Source organism: Mus caroli, chromosome 13 (assembly GCF_900094665.2).
Source record: "Mus caroli chromosome 13, CAROLI_EIJ_v1.1, whole genome shotgun sequence".
Taxonomy (NCBI): Eukaryota; Metazoa; Chordata; class Mammalia; order Rodentia; family Muridae; genus Mus; species Mus caroli.
In genome coordinates this window covers 75931960-75951700 of record NC_034582.1, presented here as the reverse complement: position 1 = coordinate 75951700, position 19741 = coordinate 75931960, and the positions used below count along the sequence as shown (strand labels likewise).

The following is a 19741-nucleotide window of genomic DNA, read 5'->3' as shown; positions in this document are numbered from 1 at the left end:
ATTAATGTTTGGAAGAGAACTTAGTGAGAACTTGGTGTGTGGTGTCTGAATGAGCCTCTTTCTGTTCCCCTTCCTTCAAGCTTTTCAGTTTCAATGAAACACTCACTTTTTATTACTTGAGCCTGTTTGTGGGTATTTTGGCTAATAATGTTTTGCTTGTATCCTGTAACAGGTACCAGAAAATGATGAACTGTTTTTGATTCAACTGAGAAGTGTAGAAGGAGGAGCAGAGATTAATGCTTCTAGGAGCTCGGTTGAAATCATTGTGAAGAAAAATGATAGTCCTGTGAAGTTCGTGCAGAGTGTTTACGTGGTTCCCGAGGACGACCACGTACTCACTATTCCAGTGCTTCGTGGGAAGGATAGTGATGGAAATCTCATTGGATCTGATGAAACCCAAGTGTCAGTCAGATACAAAGTAATGACTTGGGATTCAACAGCACATGCCCAGCAAAACGTTGACTTTATTGATCTTCAGCCGGATACTACTCTTGTCTTTCCCCCTTTTGTTCATGAATCACACCTGAAATTTCAGATAATCGATGACCTCATACCCGAGATAGCCGAGTCATTTCACATCATGTTACTAAAGAACACCTTGCAGGGAGATGCTGTGCTAATGGGCCCTTCTACAGTACAGGTCACCATTCAGCCAAATGACAAGCCCTATGGAGTTCTTTCATTCAATAGTATTTTGTTTGAAAGACCAGTTATAATTGATGAAGATACAGCATCCAGGTATAAATTACTTCAAACTTATAACCATAATTATTTTATGGTAGTTACACGATTTAATTTTTATGGTGCTGACGCAATGCTGAGCTGGTAGAATATATGCCTTTTCCACTATGACTGCTTTACTGATTTCTCTTTTAATGTGACTTAATTATTAAAATGAACTCACATGGTGATAAGTTCTTAGACTATATCATGTATGTGTATTTTTCATATTAAAATAATAAATTTTGTGTGGGTCTCTGTCTTTTTAAAGTGTATATGACATGACTCTGTATGTTATAAACAGTTCTAGATTTGAAGAAATTACAGTGGTTAGAAATGGTGGCACACATGGGAATGTCTCTGTGAGCTGGGTGTTGACACGGAACAGCAGTGATCCCTCACCAGTGACCGCAGACATCACCCCTGCTTCTGGGACTCTGCAGTTCGCACAAGGGCAGATGCTGGCGCCAATTTCTCTAGTGGTCTTTGACGATGATCTTCCAGAAGAGGCCGAAGCTTACTTACTAACAATCTTGCCTCACACCATACAAGGAGGCGCTGAAGTGAGCGAGCCAGCACAGGTAGGGCCTTTGTTGTGCTTCACCCTGTCAATACTTCTATGATAACAAAAGAGCTGGGGGATGTAAGTGTACACGTCCTGTACACGTCTCCATGCGAAGCCAGCCTTCCCCCACTGTCTTTAAACCCAGACAAATATTTTACCATTTAAAAAGTTTCAAAACTTCTATTTTCTGAAAAATTTCAAAGCTGTTTTTGATTCTTTGCCACGTTTTCATACACAAAGTGATCTCGTAAGACATGGTGTACAAATAAGTAATAAATCAGAAGAGTCTGGGCCACCCCAGTTGTACAGCTCTCACTCTTTACCTCTCTCTTCTGTTTGCAGCTTCTGTTCTACATTCAGGACAGCGATAATGTTTATGGAAAAATAGCCTTTTTTCCTGGGGAAAGCCAGAAGATTGAAAGCAGCCCGAGTGAGCGATCCTTATCCCTGAGTTTGACGAGACTCGGGGGAAGTAAAGGAGACGTGAGGGTGATTTATTCTGCACTTTATATTCCTGCTGGAGCTATGGACCCCTTGCGAGCAAAAGATGGCATCTTAAATACATCCAGGAGAAGCAGCCTCCTTTTCCCAGAACATAGCCAACAAGTTTCTATAAAATTACCGATAAGGAATGATGCGTTCCTCCAGAATGGGGCCCACTTCCTAGTGCAGGTATTATAATGATGAAAATAATCTCAACTTTGGTTAAACGACAACAGTCTATGAAAAATAGCTAAGTTATTTTGTTTGTATTTATAATTTATGTTCTATTTGTTACTTGAAACTACTTAGGGATGGTATACCTATAGGCACCTGCAATCCAGTACTCAAGAGTCTAAGACAAGGGGATCAGGAGCTGTAGGCCAGCCTGGACTACGTACTGAAATTGTTGGAAACTGAGTGTTCCTTAAGAGACAACACTTTCTCCTATGGCATATTAGGATTCTGATGAAATAAATGTTTTAGCCAGGTGGTACTACAGGTAACACCAGATATGGAATGCAAATGGACTGTAGTGGATAACATAGTAAAGTGATGTAATAGACCGGCGAACAAGGCCACATAGATGCACCATAGCTGTGGCTTGGCTTAGAAAGTAGGACATAACAGTTGGATTTGTAGAATAAATGCTTCCCACAGCATTTATTACAGGAGGCACTTTCTTCACTTGTTTCTTCATTACGTGTGGATCACATCCCTTGGCCTCCCACTGTGAAGAGCCTCTCCTGATATCCTTCCATCTTGTCGTCCTTCCTTTTCAACGTCTATCTGTAAACCTATTATTTATATATTGTAATTTAAAAAAAAACACACAATTCACAGATCTCTACTGTGGTTTCTTAGCAGTGTCATGTCAATATTTCAAAGCTTTGCAGAGTTGGAGATTTGAAATGCTTTGTGAAGCTGAAAACTCATGTGAATTTAAAAGCTTTCTTTTTATAGTCCTGTAGTGATGAAGCAATTGAACAGTATAGATAGATAAGTTCCATATGTAAGGCATTGAGAGTTGCAGTGTGTCAGTGACCTGTATAGGGCTCGTTATCCTGGAGGGATGAGTTAACACTGCTTTTGCATAGCAGCATTTCAGGTTTGTGCTATGACAACATGCTCAAAGGGCACAGGCCTTTAGGATCTCTACAGACACACCAATAAACAAAAATTCAAGTCGTAAAATGATGAACACATGAAATTTATGTCTAAGTTAGAAGTAATGACAGTAGTAGAGCTTGTAGGCTTATATTCTTCAAAACCTACTTTACGGTTCTTAAACACTTCAATCTCCCTTCTAGGTAGGGAAGAAAGAATGTTGTAGAAAATACTTTATTTCAATCCAGGACTTCTAACTCACCTTTGATCATCCAGTTTCGGCATAAAAGACAAACAATTTATTATTTACAATAAGCCTTAATTAGCAACAGAGCTGGATAGATATCTATACTCTATGCTATTACAATGTGCTTTGCTATCACTAACACTGAGTTACTACTTACTGTGTTTCATCTAGACTTCTCTTAACTCCAATTGGCCAGCCCTCCTGGCCTTGCTTTCTTGAACTCCTATCCATGGTCTCTTTTTCCTCTCTTTTCCTTCTTCTCTGTCTTCTTGTGGTCTCCTTCCAACCCAGGGCTGGGAACACCAAGCCCCACCTATCTCAATTCTGCACAGCTATATACTATAGGCATCTTTATTCACCAATAAGAAATAACTTGGGATCAAGGTCACATAGTGTCCTTGGGTCTATGAGCAGACTCTCTTGTCTCTGGGGCTACCAGGTCATGCCTCCCCGCCATCACCACCACCACACTTATCATTATAATACATAGCAACAGACTAAACCTCAACAAACGAAGGTTAATAGAAAAAGGGAGTTGTGGAGCTGTTTAGATGTAGTACTTTGGGGTGATTCCACTCTTTGTTGTCAGGATATCAGCAGTCCAGCCCTATAGTAAGCACCAAACATGAATTAGCAGTGGCAGCAAAATCCAGCAGAAACTGCAAGGCTCTGTCAAATCAGCACAGGTCGGTGGAAGCAGCCAGAATAAGCCAGAATACATGAAGAAGTTCTTTTGCACATTTCTCTCTATGAAGTGAAGACCAGCAAAGACGAGAGAGGACCAGAGAGAGAACCAGAGATGCCAAGTGAAGTGCTGCATGGCATAGCAATGCAAGAGCCTCCTCACACTGTCTGGGGGTAGGGGTTCTATGTCTATTCTTTCTAAACATCATGTTTAAGGGCCTTTCAGGTATCAGTTTTCAGCAAAACATCACATGCTCTCTCATAAGACAGCTTCCAGAAAGACATCACATGACCCAACAGGGTTTTGAAGAAACCAGAAACTTCCACTCCCAGAGCTTCCAAAAGTGATCAAAGGCAACTGGAGAATCCCAACAAATCTTCATATAGAAGAGGGGGCATTTAGTTGGTTTTTAAGGTCATATACTTCATATTCTGAGATGATGAAAGAAGGGCCATTCTAGGTGAGGAGAATACCATCTTCATCAGCTACAGGCAGATTAATAGTGTATTATATGTGTGCTGTCCTTCTTTAAGCATTAGGTTGCTCTTGGCATGAATGGAGTTCTGAATGGTGTTTTTGTAGTGATTTAGGTCTGGCAAAGAAGGGGAGTAGGTAACTGATTGGATGTATAGGTCACTGGAAACCAGGCAGAGAATGTGGACAAATGTTTTTACATTTGTTTTCTAAAGAGTCAGTGTAGTTGGCTATAAGTGACAAGGTGGACAGACAGGTGGTGATACACAAAAAAGTCATGGCGATAGGACCTGGAGCAGGACAGTGGTTTCTATTTGGATTCATCTGTCTCTAAAATGTCCATGTGACAGTTGTGAGATAACAGTAGTAACTGGTTATAATGACTTGGAGTTTGAGGGAGATGCTCAGACATTATTAAAGCGGTAGGATGATGTTATAAGGTAACTCTGTATATTAACCATGCCTAATGATAGGAAAAGATGAGACTCTGGTGGACGCTGCAGGAGATGTAAGAGGGACAGTGTAGGGAAGGGCAGGTCCTGAAGTTCTTGTTACTGCTGACCTGTGACCTGAATTTTAAAACTATCTTTCTTGTTTTTGTTTGTGTTTTGTAGTTGGAAGCTGTGGTATTGGTGAACATATTCCCTCCGATTCCACCAGTAAGTCCCAGATTCGGAGAAATCAGAAATATTTCATTACTGGTTACCCCAGCCATTGCAAATGGAGAAATTGGCTTTCTTAGCAACCTTCCAATTATTTTGCATGAACCCAAAGATTCTGCTGCTGAGGTGGTAAGTATGCCTTTTCTATTCATCTGTCCTAATGTATCTAAGAACAGGAAGACTTTTTAATATAGGATTCACATGTATTTAATAGACTATATTCTATTTAGAATAAATAACTGGTAAGCATCTGGTTTTTCTATAATTTTTACTATTCATAAGAAGTTATGCTTATATCTATATTTGTGTACATAGATGTGTAAATATGTATGTAACAAATATAGTAATAGAGAAAGATGAAGAACTTGAGAGTTGGGATGGCAAGAGGGGCTAGATGACTAGAAGGAGGGAAGAGAGGAAGGGAAGTGATATAATACTATTTTAATTAAAATAGAACTTTTATAAAATTTTTAATTAAAAATAGAATTTATTGCTTGTGATGAGTGTAGACTGTTTAATAGTGATTGGTTTTACACAGTGTTGTGACATTTCATAGCCAATTATGAATCTGGTTTTTAGTGGTCATGTTGTGGAAACACGACTGTTTTTTGGGGGGCTCTGTCTTTGGAGTACTCTATGTGCTGCCTCATGTGGGACTGAGTGCTCAGAGGTGACTCTGCATCCTATGGTTGATGCCAGTTGTGATGGTGGTGAAGTTGTGAAATGCTGAACCTTATCAGATTAACTATAACTATAACCATGTATATAAAATATGTATGTATGTATACACACACACACACGCTCACTAAAGTATATTTATATTACTCTCCTCCCCAACCCAAGTATGCATTGCCATAGATGAATTCTCCCCAGGTGTCTTTCTATTTAGGAATACCTTGGCATTGCTGTACCACAGTGTAGCAAGCTTGCCCCACTTGGATTTGGCTTAAATTGGCTAGGAGTATAGGTCAGAAATGAGGGCAGTTGTTTTTGTTATCAAAGTCTCCTATCAAAGGATCATGACCGCTGTTTCCTTCTTTTGTTATTAAATTCTATAAATGGGCAGAGAGTCAGTTTCAAAATGATTTTGACTTTATCTATTTTTTAAAGTTAACAATTTCCTTCTAAAAGCCAAGGAAGTGTCTACATTGTTCCCAGAGAATGAGCTACTTGGTTGCTTTACTGTGTGAAGCGGTGACTTTACCGTTTCAACCATTCCAGGTCTTCACCACCTCTGGTGGCTGAGGGAAAGCTCTTTGTTAGTTTTAGACTTATTTTATACTTATTTATTTTCTTTTTAAGAACCGTCCTTTATTTACTTCTCTGACTTTCTGACTGTTGTTAGCTAGAATAGAAAAGCAGTCAGTATTTTATATTTTTTACTATTCTTTACCTTTTTTTTTAGTATATTTGCATTTTTATTAAGATGACTCCAGGGTCAGATTTTTTGGTGAGGTTTATATTGTAGATAAATTTAAGTAGCAAAACCAGTTAAAGTTGTATATAAAGTTATTGTCCTGCTTCTCCAAGTATGTTTATGATGCCGCCTGATTGTTTACGTCTTTATGTGGAGAAGACAAGGTCAGCTAATCACATTTGCATGTGTGTGTGGTGAGCCCATGTTACGGACGAGCATACATTTCAGCAGAGTTTTTAGTTTCTTCTTTTTCTTTGTAAAATAAGGTATATATCCCCTTGCATCGAGATGGAACCGATGGCCAGGCTACCGTGTACTGGAGTTTGCGGCCCTCAGGCTTTAATTCAAAAGCAGTGACTTTGGATGATGCAGGTCCTTTTAATGGCTCTGTTGTGTTTTTATCTGGACAAAACGAAACATCAATCAACATTACTGTCAAAGGCGATGACATACCGGAGTTGAATGAAACTCTAACCCTTTCTCTAGATAGGTAAGAGCTCATGCAGGCAACGGTACCTTTTATGTGTTTGATTAGGGATTTTGTTTTAATCTATTTCTCCCTATGTTAGTAAAACTATGAGGAAGTGCTATTAAGACTTTCAGGCATTTCTGTTGTATACGGGAGGGTTTTCTTCTTTGAATATGAAGATTACTATATTTTGTGACCCCTTACCACTCTGTTTTGCTCTGAGGAAGTATGATGTAGAGAGTTTATGGGAAGTAGCTGACAAATTTGAAGCATGGTGAATTCTCTTGTGTTCATGAGGGTAGCAGCGAGCCAGTTGAAACATTAGGTCACACACTCTACTCTCTTGTCTTTACTTTCAAGAATGCCGAGGTTAAACATTTATCATGTGATTTAAAGAAAAGATTACCTTCATTCTTGTTACATGGCATTTAAAGAATAAATAATTTTTATTTCTATAAAATAAAAAAAAATTACATGAATCCACGTGTTACCTTTTCAGCCATTGTAATAAGAACTATGCAGCATCTCTCTGAATGCACTTCAGAAAGAGTACAGCCTCAGGGCCTCTGGTATGTTTTGATTAGTTACTTACTTAGTTAGTTATAAAATTCAGAAAATACTTGGTAAAGAAAAAATGAAATCTGATTAGTCACCTTCCGTGACATGCAACTGGAGGATGCTGCACAGGGCATAGCTACGAAAAGTGAGATTCAGGATGAATGTGAGGCCTTTTATATCGCAAATGAGTGAATCAGTGAGAAGGACTCCTGTGCTTTTTTTGTATCTGATTAGCAGTCGCTATGCATCTTTTTGGGTGGTGGGAGGTTAGGGGTCTGGTCTGGAATGCTCTATGTAGACCAGGCTGGCTTCAGACTCAGGTCCACCTGCCTCTACCTCTGGAGTGCTGGCATTGAAGGTGCACACTGTCTGGCGGAGTTCTTTTTAATGAGATAGTTATATTTTCCTCCTATTAGTTTATCTATTTATAATTATATCTTTAACATAATTGAGGTTATTCTCTATGCCACAAATCCAGACTCACAGAAGACACTAGAAGGCAAACACAGGTTGGCATAATTTTTAATGTGAATGAACAAAATGTAGACTACAGAGAACACATCAATTGAGAGGCCACTGATCATTTCTTTCAGAAGTACACATTTATTTTCTTCTTCAACAAAAGTAAAAACAATAAATCCAAAAAACCAACACACAGTCTAAATGATGCCATCATAATATGTTACAGAGGGTTTTATGGTTAACTGTTTTACTTCATAAAAGCTAGCAAAATTCAATGAAATATAAATTTGAAATAGATTTTTTTCATGAAACTTTTGAATAATTTAGGTGTGAACACAATTAAGTCAATGGACAGTTTTAAGGAACACTAAAGCAAATTGACCAGTGCTTTTCAGCCTGTGGCCCTTGATAGAAACTTTGTCAGCTTGGCTGATCTCAACCAGATGTCTAAAGAATAATTTCAGTTATACCTCAGCAAATTCGGCAGCTCTTCTTTATAGTCTTTCAAATGTCACAAGAATATTAGAAGTGAATTAATAATAACTTTTCAAAGCTCTTCCTTTTCCTGTCCATTCCTTGTTTTGTATGTGAAAGACTATACACACCACCTGGAAGAGCAAGTCACAGCACTAATTTTGAATATTGCACTTCTTTTAAAATAGAATGTATCAATAAAAATGTGCACTAACATGTCAGTTCAGTTAAAAACTGATATGCAAACAAGAATGAAGTAAGTGCATTCCTGTATCCAAAGAAGTGTTTATATAAGTGAATGAGGATGGAATTTACCATTTCAAAGTGATGTTGTCAGGATAGTTTTGCAAGGTTTTAACCAAGATTCAGAAAAATAATGAATGAACCCATGCTAGTGTGATTGTATTGCAACAAAACATGATACTTTATTAGGGTGAATCGTACACTTTTCTCTTAAGTTCAAACTCAAGTTCTTTACATTTAAACTAAATACAAGCAAAAGTTGATCTGATACGAAACAATTAAAAGTACCTTTAATATAATGCCTGTTAAAAGTATTCTTTCTAACATTTTGAAATTAGAAGCAACTTTTGTCATTTTACTTAATAAAAACTAATTATATGTATATAGCTTTATAAATGATAAGGTCTATTTATTTTGCTGTGTACCTTTCAAGATTATCTGAAAATGAAATACATTGGGGAAGTGGGAAGTATTTAGATTTCCTGACATAGAACTATAATTAAAAGTGATGATGTCTTGTGACTCCTTGAATAGATTTCTCTGCAAACATTGAAAGGTACAGATGTCTCTGCCACAGGGTTTTGATGATTTTTTAATTCAACTAGCAACTGGCTTTAGATCTGAGGATGGGAGAATTTTTTTCTCAAACCTCATTAAAGTGAGTAATTACAAGTCCGGCTGAATGAAATTTGCTCAGCTGCAGTGGCTTGTGGACATGCACAGGACTTGGCAGGCATCCACGCTTTGGAGAGGGCCCAGAAAGGAATGTCTGGACACACTCTGTTGGTCATGGGGTCATCTTCCATAGAAGTGGGCTGGCTAGCGTTTGTCAATAGCAGTGGACACAGTGTGCAGGGGATGCAGGGTGCTTTCTTTAACTCACTTTTACCAGTCTACTTTAAGCTTGTCGTAGCGAGAATTTAGCAAAGGATGTGCTTGCCTTCCCTTCGCCCTTCCCACCGTTCTTTCTGTGTTGACAGGGTGGAAACTGACAGATTTGTTGTGTATTTTGGGTAAGTGTGCAGAATAACGGCTTGTTTTGAAGGTTAGGTCTCTTGTTCTGTGCATGATGGTTTTGTGATGAGTTGCCCTTCTGCATGCACGATGCCCTGCTTGAGCAATGCGGCCTGTCTGCCTTGTTGTGCATGTCGGTTTGCGATCTCAGTCTCTAGTAACAGTGGGAGCTATATGAATGCCTTGGGATTTGGGGACTCAGTTTTGCACCATGGATGTGTTTAAAATTTTTAATAAACACTAAAGACTTGAGTGTTATCACACATTTTGAAGAGTTTTAAAATTTAACTTTCCATAGAGTTTACATCAGAGAATAATTGTTGTGGTTTGGAGGTGAAATATTTTATGAATTGTGTATTTTGTTTAACAGAGAAAATGACATCTGTGGCATTTCTGGGTGTATCTTTGTACTTTCTTCCTTCCATGTTTGCGTTTTATAGAGATTTTTTTTTCAGAGTCTGAATCATACATGATAGCATATTTTACAAAGTCTGAAAATAACTTCACTTATTTAATGTTCACACTGAATTTGCATACTCTGCTTCTCATCCAGTTTTCATGTCTCTGGCTTATGTGGACACCGGGGATTTTAAGCAATGAGGATATTTATAGAAATGAAATGAGTCATTGACCACACAACAAATAATTGCTCTGGTGTTCAGATTACACCCTCTGTGGTCACTAGCATGTGCCATGTTGTCTGTTGTTTTCTTAAAACAGAAGCATGTTAGTTCATGTTCCTTGCCACACAGAAACCACAGGCCTGTGTCCAGGTCTCTGGATTGCTTGTGGTTTCACTGTGACTTGGGAGTCAGATTATGACCATATTTTTTGTTCCCTAGGAAATCACACTTGGAGAACTTCAATCCAGTTTGCATGACTAAGACTTCCTAAGACCTGACTCTAGTCTCACAGCCTCCAGTCTCTTTGATCATCCTAATTATACTTAGGCACAAATACCTGAAATTATAAAATATTTTATCTATCCATTTCTCTATTTATCAACAGACACAATTAGACACTCCCACACACATGCACATGTGTGTGCATGCACACACACACACACACACACACACACACATACACACACTTGTTGTTATTGCATATCAGCATCTCAGATTCACTTTATTTCTTTCATTCTATTTTACATTTTTTTATGAAAAAATAGTTGAGGTTACAACTGAGACATATAGAGAGCACTTGAAAGCAAAAGGTATTTACAAGAGTCAGGTCATAATTGTGTTTACTTAGTTAGCTTTGCCTATTTGTGGCTTGTATTTACCCACTTAACATATGACTTAATTAATATAAATATTTAAGGAGACTTAAATATAACATTGAAAACACATGTATCAGAGAAGCACAACACCCAGCAGCTATCAAGTTGTTTCAATGTTTTCTACTAATTACAAACTACAATTTTCTAAAATACTAATAAAACGTGACAGGATTTAATTTCTCTATTATTTATGTACCTATGAAATCTAGTCAAATAAAAAAGGATATAATGAATTCAGAAATCTTTCAGTAAGTGCTATCAATGAAAAACAGTTTTAGTATGAAGTGATTTTAATACATGTAAATTTGTTTTAAGGTATAAACCTTATTTGCTTTTTAAATTATTTGGCAGAATTGTCAATACTGCTGGTGTTTTAAAAAAACAAAAAACCTGAAAAAAAATCTTGAAAATTTCAGACTAACAGAGTGTGTTTTCCATCTCACTTTCCAGGGTAAGCGTGGATAGTGACGTCCTAAAATCAGGCTATACTAGCCGAGACTTGATTATTTTGGAAAATGATGACCCTGGAGGCATTTTTGAATTTTCTTATGATTCTAGAGGACCCTATGTTATAAAAGTACGTCCGAAATTTCACTCTGGATTCATAACGTTCAGAAAAATGTTGTAGAAGAAATTGAACTCTTGTGGGCTTTGTTTTTAAAGGAAGGAGATGCCGTGGAGCTCCGGATTACTCGGTCCAGGGGGTCGCTGGTTAAACAGTTCCTCCGCTTTCACGTGGAACCCAGAGAGAGCAATGAATTCTATGGAAACATGGGGGTGCTAGAATTCACCCCAGGCGAATGGGAAGTACTGATCACCCTCCTCACCAGACTGGATGGCACACCAGAGGTACCGTGATCCACGTCCTTGTGAAAGATTGACAGTATCAGGATACTGAGAATAGAAATATTTTGAACAGTGACAGAAAGACATAAGAAAGAGTTAGGTACTCGTGTTTAGAAAAATTTAAAACGAAGCTTGAAAAGCAGAATACAATTCATTCAAATTATAAGAGTGTATTTCTGTCCTAAAGCAAGAACTAGAAAACCCTGAGCAGCTTGGCTTCTGTGGTCAGGGCTTCTGTGGTCAGGGCTTCTGTGGTCAGGGCTTCTGTGGTCAGGGCTTTTGTGGTCAGGGCTTCTGTGGTCAGGGCTTCTGACCCCGCCCAGCTTTCTCCACTTACGATACATTTCATTCTGCATGCTCTATACTCACTGAACTCTTAAAGCTCTGCTGTGAAATTATTTTTCAGAAAGAAATTAATTTGCTTTATAATAGAAGAATCACATGTACTTCCAATATATTTATACTGCAATTCATATGCAGCTTTCAAATTAATTTTATTTTTATTCTTGCTCATTTAAATGAATATTCAATCACCAATGAAAAGGCCTTGAATTTTTACTGGCTTAGAATAGTATGGCCATTTCTCTCTCTCTCTCTCTCTCTCTCTCTATATATATATATATATATATATATATATATATAAAATGTAAAGTATATCTCCTATCTTTCAGTGAGTTGACAAGTAGTTTTAAAAATTAGGAATAATATATATTCTTTTGTCTTTTCCATGTGATGTTTGATGCTGAGAAGTTGAACATGTTAGCATTGTCAGTCACATACCATTTTATTTGTAATGAAAACTTCAACTTTACATCTTTTTCTAATTCGCCATGCCTTTTGTAGTTGGACGAGCACTTCTGGGTGATCCTCAGCAGCCATGGTGAGAGAGAGAGCAAGCTGGGCAGTGCTACACTTGTCAACATAACGATTCTCAAAAATGACTATCCTCATGGAATTATAGAATTTGTTTCCGATGGTTTGAGTGCATTGATAAAAGAGAGCAAAGGGGAGGATCTCTATCATGGTAAATTATTCTGCTTGCTACATTTTATTTTGTTCTCTGAAGAGGACATTAATCTCTTTTCAGCTTAATTTTAAAGAATTATTTTTACGTCTGTGCATATTTGTGTGTGCCTGTGCATATCTGTGCACCACATGTATGCATGGCCTCTAGAAGCCAAAAGCTCTTGGACCCCCTGAAGTTGACATTAGCGGTGTTGAGCCACTTAATTAGGTGTTGGAATCGAACCCAGGTCCTCTGGAAGAGCAAGCAGTAAGTGCTCTTAACCGCTGTCCCATCTCACCACCCCTTAGATCATTTCTTTTGTAACTATTGTCACTTTTCCATTCTGCCTCAGAAATTGCATGCAACTTAGAAACTCCTCTTTTAAAACACATATTTAGGCTTGCTGTTTTCATGTCTCCCATAGCTCTGGGGTGATATTGAAGATCTTAGTTACAGTTTGCTTTTAGCTAATACAGTGTAAACTCAGAAGAAATCAAGTCAGTCAATAGGAGAGCACACTACAGCTAAGAGTTACGTTTGAGAAACCACTGCAGTGCCCAGAGATGAGAATTCTTTTATTTTTAAAGCACTGTCTGGGTAATAAAATGACTTTGCTTGTAAAGTAACAAGGCAAGCTTCCAGCAAGTGCCGTTGGTGAATTTGCTTGTAGGGCTTTATAATAGTTGTACATAATTCCATAGTTGATTCTAATTCCATCCCTATGCTAGATGATTCTTAGTATCCCAAAGTGCAATGCAAAAGATTGATCAGGCTAAACACACACACACACACACACACACACACACACACACACACACACACACACACACCACACGAACATCAACATTGGAGTATATGCTATGCAAGTGTTGATGAAGAGGGGCTTGATTTCTGCTTATTTTGCTTGTTCCCCTATGTTCCTGTGTGTATCTCTCAGCTGTTTATGGTGTAATACGAACTCGAGGCAACTTTGGTGCTGTTAATGTATCATGGATGGTTAGTCCAGACTTTACGCAAGATGTATTTCCTGTGCAAGGAACTGTTTGTTTTGGAGACCAAGAATTCTTTAAAAACATCACTGTCTACTCCCTTGCTGATGAAGTAAGTGCTGCTTATATAGTTTTCTGCCTGGCTTGTTGTAAGCATCAAATCACACCATTTTGGTGTTATTTGCTAGATATATCTTTTGTGGTGCTTGTGGTCAAACTCTGTGTCATGCAAGCAGTCTACATTTATAGCTTTTTCATTCCTTTTCATCAAATAATTAAATACCTGGCGATACATTTTGTGCTGATGTTGTTTGATAAAGAGGTTTAGCATGACTGGCTGGTTATAAAGCAAGATAGCCATTTAGGGGTGTCTTAAAGGCATTTCTAAAACTCTTACAATTGATGCTCGCTGGTCAGTAACCCATTATATATCAAAAATCATGGATTCAGGGTTGTGGGAGACATTTAGCAACATACCGGCTTTTGGCATCTTGAAGAAGAGCTGTCTTCTGGGTATCCTGCATTTCACTATCAGGACCCTAAGTACAGGTGTCGTCAGCTTCTCAGGAAAGATAAAGAATTTTGCTAAGGTGGAGAGTGGACCTTTCTCGGGGCAAAGCATTGAAACTTGTCCCTTTCCCCCAGAATTGGCCCCCAACAGACAAAACCATCACTTTTTTTGCCCCTGTTTTGTGTCGAGGAGAAGACTAAGTCACACTGACAATGAGAAAGAAAATTAGTTCCCATCTGGGTATGTAAGGATCAGAGAAATGGAAATCTCATCTTTTGGAAGACACGAGAGTGAGGATGTCTTTGGATCTCCTCAGGAACCTTCCAGAAGGTTTTAAGACAGAGTTGGGGAGCTAATAGCCCAGCAAGTGTTAGTTCTCTGTTTGGAAGGGTTTCAATTGTTACATTGTTTTTCTGGTCCATTTTCTCCCTTATAGTTAACTTGTTTTCCATTTTCTTATAGAAATAATATAAACCTCTGCGGTATGGCCAGGTTTTCCTTACTTAACTGGAAACATACGTATTCCTATTGTACTTTATTGCCCCCTGAAATAAAAATGGCTGCTGGAAGAACAGTATTGAAATGGTTTTAGGACAATCGGAGTTTTATGGGAAAACTTTTAAAGAAGCCTTCGTCTTAGAGAGGAAAATGAATATGAGCAGTAATAACTGAGCTTTCAAAAAACAAATAACAGGCATGTATAATGTAATTAGATGCATGATTCAGTTGATTTAAAGTATGTGCCATTTTGCCAAAGATTCCAGAGGAGAGGGAAGAATTCACCATTATCCTACTTAATGCCACTGGAGGAGCTCAAACAGGAATCAGGACAACTGCCTCCCTGAGGATTCTAAGGAACGATGACCCCATTTATTTTGCAGGTGATACTGCTATGTTGTTTGAGTGAATTTACATCAGTCTTAAATAATAGATATGTTTTAAGACAATTTTATTTGTACGTATGTTTTGTCAGCGTGTATGCATGTGTGCCCCGTACATGCCTTGTGCCCGTGGAGGTCACGGGAGACAATGAATCCCTGCAACGGGAATCAGGATGACCTGTCATGTGGGTCTTGGGGATCAAACATGGCTCCTCTGTAAGAGGAGCAAGTACTCTAACCTGCTGAGCCATCTCTCCAGCCCCCATACATAGGTTTAAGAAGAATTATTAACGTAACATTTTCTATAGTATAATAAATTTGTTTAAGTATAATTTTATGATTCATTTGATAATTAGTGTTTTGTGTTTGAGTTTAAACATTTTTATTTTTAGGACCTTCTGAAACCAAACAAGAAAGGGCAATTGGCAGCTCGCTACTTGCTTTTCATCCCCCAGCATGCCTTGCTTTGGGTAGACAAGAGGAACTGTCTGGGAAGTCACTTGCTAACAGAGTCTGATGGGCATGGGCCTTGCTGCTCTTTCTAAGAGTGCTCACTTGTTACAGTAGCTGATGGCGAATCAACATATTAAGAATCCTCCCTCTTTGTCATTTTACTGCTTTCTTTACACCAGTCTTTTGCACCTGAAGTATCTTTTAGTTTTGTTTATGCGACTGAATCAAATTTTTGATTCTTTGAAATCTCTTTTGTATAAGTTGTATATAAATGAAGTTTATCATATAGTAGCATCCGGAGCCTCTATTTACGCTATTTCCAACCTTCAGGTAATATGTAGTTAATGAATTAGTCTTACGCTTATCCTTTTTCTAACTACCATGACAAAATGAAGCAAGAGATTTTTATTCAAGGACTCACCTTTAACATGAGGTATATATAAGCTGCAGTTGGAAGAAGAAGGAAATCTTATATTTACCGACAGCTCAGTTGCCACAGACACTGGGCATTCAGTAAGGAGGGGCGCTGACTTGAGACCTTCAGAGGGAGCTTGTATCAGCGGGGAGCAGAGTAAACTCTAAGCCCAGCTTTCCCTGTCAATGTCAGGCAGACACAGGAGTGATCTGAAAATATGCGCATAGACTGGAACAGGCTGATGTATTTCTGTTCTGTGTGTATTTCAGAGCCTTGTGTTTTGAGGGTCCAGGAGGGTGAGACTGCCAACTTTACAGTTCTCAGAAATGGATCTGTTGACGTGGCCTGCACTGTTCAGTATGCTACCGTGGATGGAAAGGCTTCAGGAGAAGAGGGAGACTTTGTTCCTGTTGAGAAAGGAGAAACTCTTGTATTTGAAGTTGGAAGCAGAGAGCAGAGTATATCTGTATATGTCACTGATGATGGAATCCCAGAAACAGATGAGCCTTTTTATATAGTCCTGTTCAACTCAACAGGTAATAAATACTGTCCCGGCTGATCTGTGGTTTTCTGTACTGGTAAATAGTGATGCCAGGTCGACCTTTGCTATAATCTCTAGACTGCTCATGAAGAAGGCTGTGTACTGTTGCTTTCTTTACTGCTGGGATGAAGAAGATGGTCACTGAACCTTTCTGTGCAGTGTAAATGAAATCGCAGTGTGATAAAATTCTAGGAAAATCAATTTATAAGCCGAGAGGCTTTGGCTCCTGTTTCCAGGCCGGTCATGGCTACTTAGCTACATTGTTTCCATGCCTGAAATGAAGCACAGCTTGGGAGTCAGGAAGCTAATAGCAGTGCAGACTGCCACCTCTGTCACCTTCCAGGTTTCTTTAGGTCTCCCAGTAACACAGCAAAATTACCCTGACTGGAAACTAGAATTATGCATTTCACTTAACGGTAACGTTCCTCCAATCTTCTGTTGTCTTTCTTTGGCTCTCATGTTCCCAGCAAAGCCACAAGCCGGAATATGTCTCATTTGAGTTGGCCTGATGGTTCTTTTTTATTTGACACAGGTTATTTTATCCTTGGTACTAACACCACAGAAGCAGTTCTGTGTTCTTCATATGCCCTCATCAGGATTTTGGTTTGTCCAGTCATTATACTTGCTTTAGTTAAAATGATGACCTACAAGCTTGCTTCTTAGTGTCATTAATAAATGCTTGTGGCCTGTTAACATGAAATTATGTAGCTGTGTTATTACTCACTTTTTTTTCAAAATTTCACTGATATTTTGTTGTGGATAACCCTGGGGCTAATTATATTTGATGTTAATTCTGTTCTCCAGTGAGTGGTTGTGAAGAAGGAATGAGTCAGCACTCATTACAGGTGATTTCCTGTAAAACCTGCTTCTCTCCTTTTGTAAAATAAAGGAGAGCTGATGATTGGGCAGATAAAAGGGAAGGTAGGGAGAGAGAAGAAGGAGAAAATGGAAGAGGGAGAGGACACAGAAAAGGAGGAGGAAGAAGAAAAGCGGAGCAGAAGCACATGGCCTGGAGAAACTGCAAGTTCTAAGGGGTCTCATAAGCTGTGGAAGATGGTAGTGTAGCAGTAGATCTGCCCAATCTAGGCACACAGCATCTATTGATATTAACTGAGTTGTGTTTTCATTGCTGGGGCATATTTGGGTTGGAGATTTACCGCAACAATATTTATTGAAATAAAATCATCATTTTTATTTGGTGACGTGATTGCTTTTATAACCATCACTTAAGTTTATGATTACTTTTGCCCAAACTTGGCTCATGGCGATCTACCCAGCACGGCATCTTTGTCTTTGGACACGTCCTTCTTATTCTTTAAGCTTTTCTTCCCTTTTTCTCACAGCAAGGTGTTCCAAGCTCACTGTGTAATTTTCCTGTCACAATCCTGAAATTATCCAGTTCTTTTGGAAGCCCTGACTTTAAAAATGTTATTTAATAATTAGAGTCTGGTCACTGGCTGTGGTTATTGCTGTTTCTAGGGAAATAGTGAGGTTTTGCTATTTCTAGTGCCTTTTAATGTACGCCTACTGGGAGTATATATGCACACGCACAGATACTTTGTGTGCGTGTATGTGTGTGTGCATTGTTAGGCTTCCTCCTATAGCAGTCTGTTCATGTTTTGAAAGGTAGGGTCTCTCACTGAACCTCATTTGTGCAATTTCAGCTGTGCTGACTGGCCCACAACCCCCTTGGATACAACTGCCTCTGGTTTCCTAGCTGAGGTTACAGACACCCTTAGCTTTTACTCAGTGGCTGGAATTGGAACATAGAGTACCCATGGTCTGGAAACCATCCTCGTGCTCCAAGCATCTTCCTCACTGAGCCAGCCCCAAAGCCTTTTTGTATCTGTAGTTGCATATTTCTTAAAATTTAAGTGAATAAAATGAAAACATGTTAAGAAATTTTGTTAAAATAAAGCTTAGCTTTTTAAAAAACTGACTGGCTCTGTCGTGTTTAATTTAGGTGACACGGTGGTTTATGAGTTTGGGGTAGCTACAGTCATAATTGAAGCCAACGATGACCCAAATGGTGTTTTCTCTCTGGAGCCCATAGACAAAGCGGTGGAAGAAGGAAAGACAAATGCATTTTGGTAAGTGTATTTGGATAAGGAAAGTTAAAATTGGATTCAATAAAATGAGATCATTAAGAGAGGAAAATGGAAACACTATTAATCTATTCAGATATAAATGTAAATGGGATAAATGGTAACTTTGTTTATGCTATGCTATAATATTTTCAGTAAGTAACTATCCATGACAACATCTGCTAGACAGAACTAGATCTCTTTGCCCTTCTCCCCTTATGTCTGTCTTTTCAAGACTAGAGGATTTCGGTTATTCAGTCTCCAGGAACAATCTTCATAGAACTTGCAGGTTGTGACTCCTTGTGCCTCAGATTTTTTCTTCTGAAAAATGTTGCCCGTTACTATTAAGTTCTTTTTTTTTTTTTTTTAACTTGGGCTTAGAATTTGCCATGGTGATTGGTTTTGAAGAAGAGATTCTTAGATTGTTTGGTTTTTCTTTCTGGTCTTGCTATGTTGTCTTTTCCATGGTTTCTCAGTGAGACTGGCTGGCTAATTTGGAGAGAAATCGAAATGTATACTTTCAAGAGAGCACAGAATGCCTTTGTTACAGTCATAGTCACCACGTACACTTTTCATAAAAACACTTTTGTTCCATTTTCACGCAGGATTTTACGGCACCGAGGACACTTCGGCAATGTTTCTGTGGCTTGGCAGCTGTTCCAGAATGCTTCTCTGCAGCCGGGACAAGAGTTCTATGAAACATCAGGGACTGTTAACTTCACAGATGGAGAAGGAACAAAACCAGTCATTCTCCGTGCTTTCCCAGATAGGATTCCTGAATTCAATGAATTTTATATTCTAAGGCTTGTAAATATTTCAGGTACTAACCTTTCCCATCTCTAATGTTAACATCAAAACTTTATAGATTCTACTTAAATAGAATTGTGTACAAAACCAAGTTGCCAGTGAAGTTAAGTGTATTATTATTGTCTGATTTTAATGTCAAAGTATCTTCTTGGTAGAAGATTTTTTTTGTTGGTGGTGTTTTTTTTTTGTTTGTTTGTTTTGTTTTTGTTTTTGTCTTGTTTTGTTCTGTTTTTGTAGAGCTGAGAGTCAAACCCTAAGCCCATATACATTAGGAAGTGCTCTACCATTGAGGTACATCCTAGCCCTTTTTTGTTGACTATTTTGATACCTCAGGATGTCTTTGGTGATATGA

General features: G+C 38.5%; 1 protein-coding gene across 1 annotated transcript in view; it reads left to right on the top strand.

Annotated features, from left to right (window-relative positions):
* Positions 1–19741, top strand: part of Adgrv1 (adhesion G protein-coupled receptor V1) — a 497830-nt gene that overhangs the window by 41303 nt on the left and 436786 nt on the right. Inside the window, exons 7-19 of the mRNA XM_021180004.1 lie at positions 173–738; positions 1025–1301; positions 1628–1957; positions 4893–5069; positions 6624–6847; positions 11307–11433; positions 11520–11705; positions 12546–12726; positions 13646–13809; positions 14966–15089; positions 16227–16493; positions 18462–18588; positions 19188–19402. Of these exons, the coding sequence (XP_021035663.1) occupies positions 173–738; positions 1025–1301; positions 1628–1957; positions 4893–5069; positions 6624–6847; positions 11307–11433; positions 11520–11705; positions 12546–12726; positions 13646–13809; positions 14966–15089; positions 16227–16493; positions 18462–18588; positions 19188–19402 (2965 nt within the window). The remainder of the gene's footprint in view (positions 1–172; positions 739–1024; positions 1302–1627; positions 1958–4892; positions 5070–6623; positions 6848–11306; positions 11434–11519; positions 11706–12545; positions 12727–13645; positions 13810–14965; positions 15090–16226; positions 16494–18461; positions 18589–19187; positions 19403–19741) is intronic.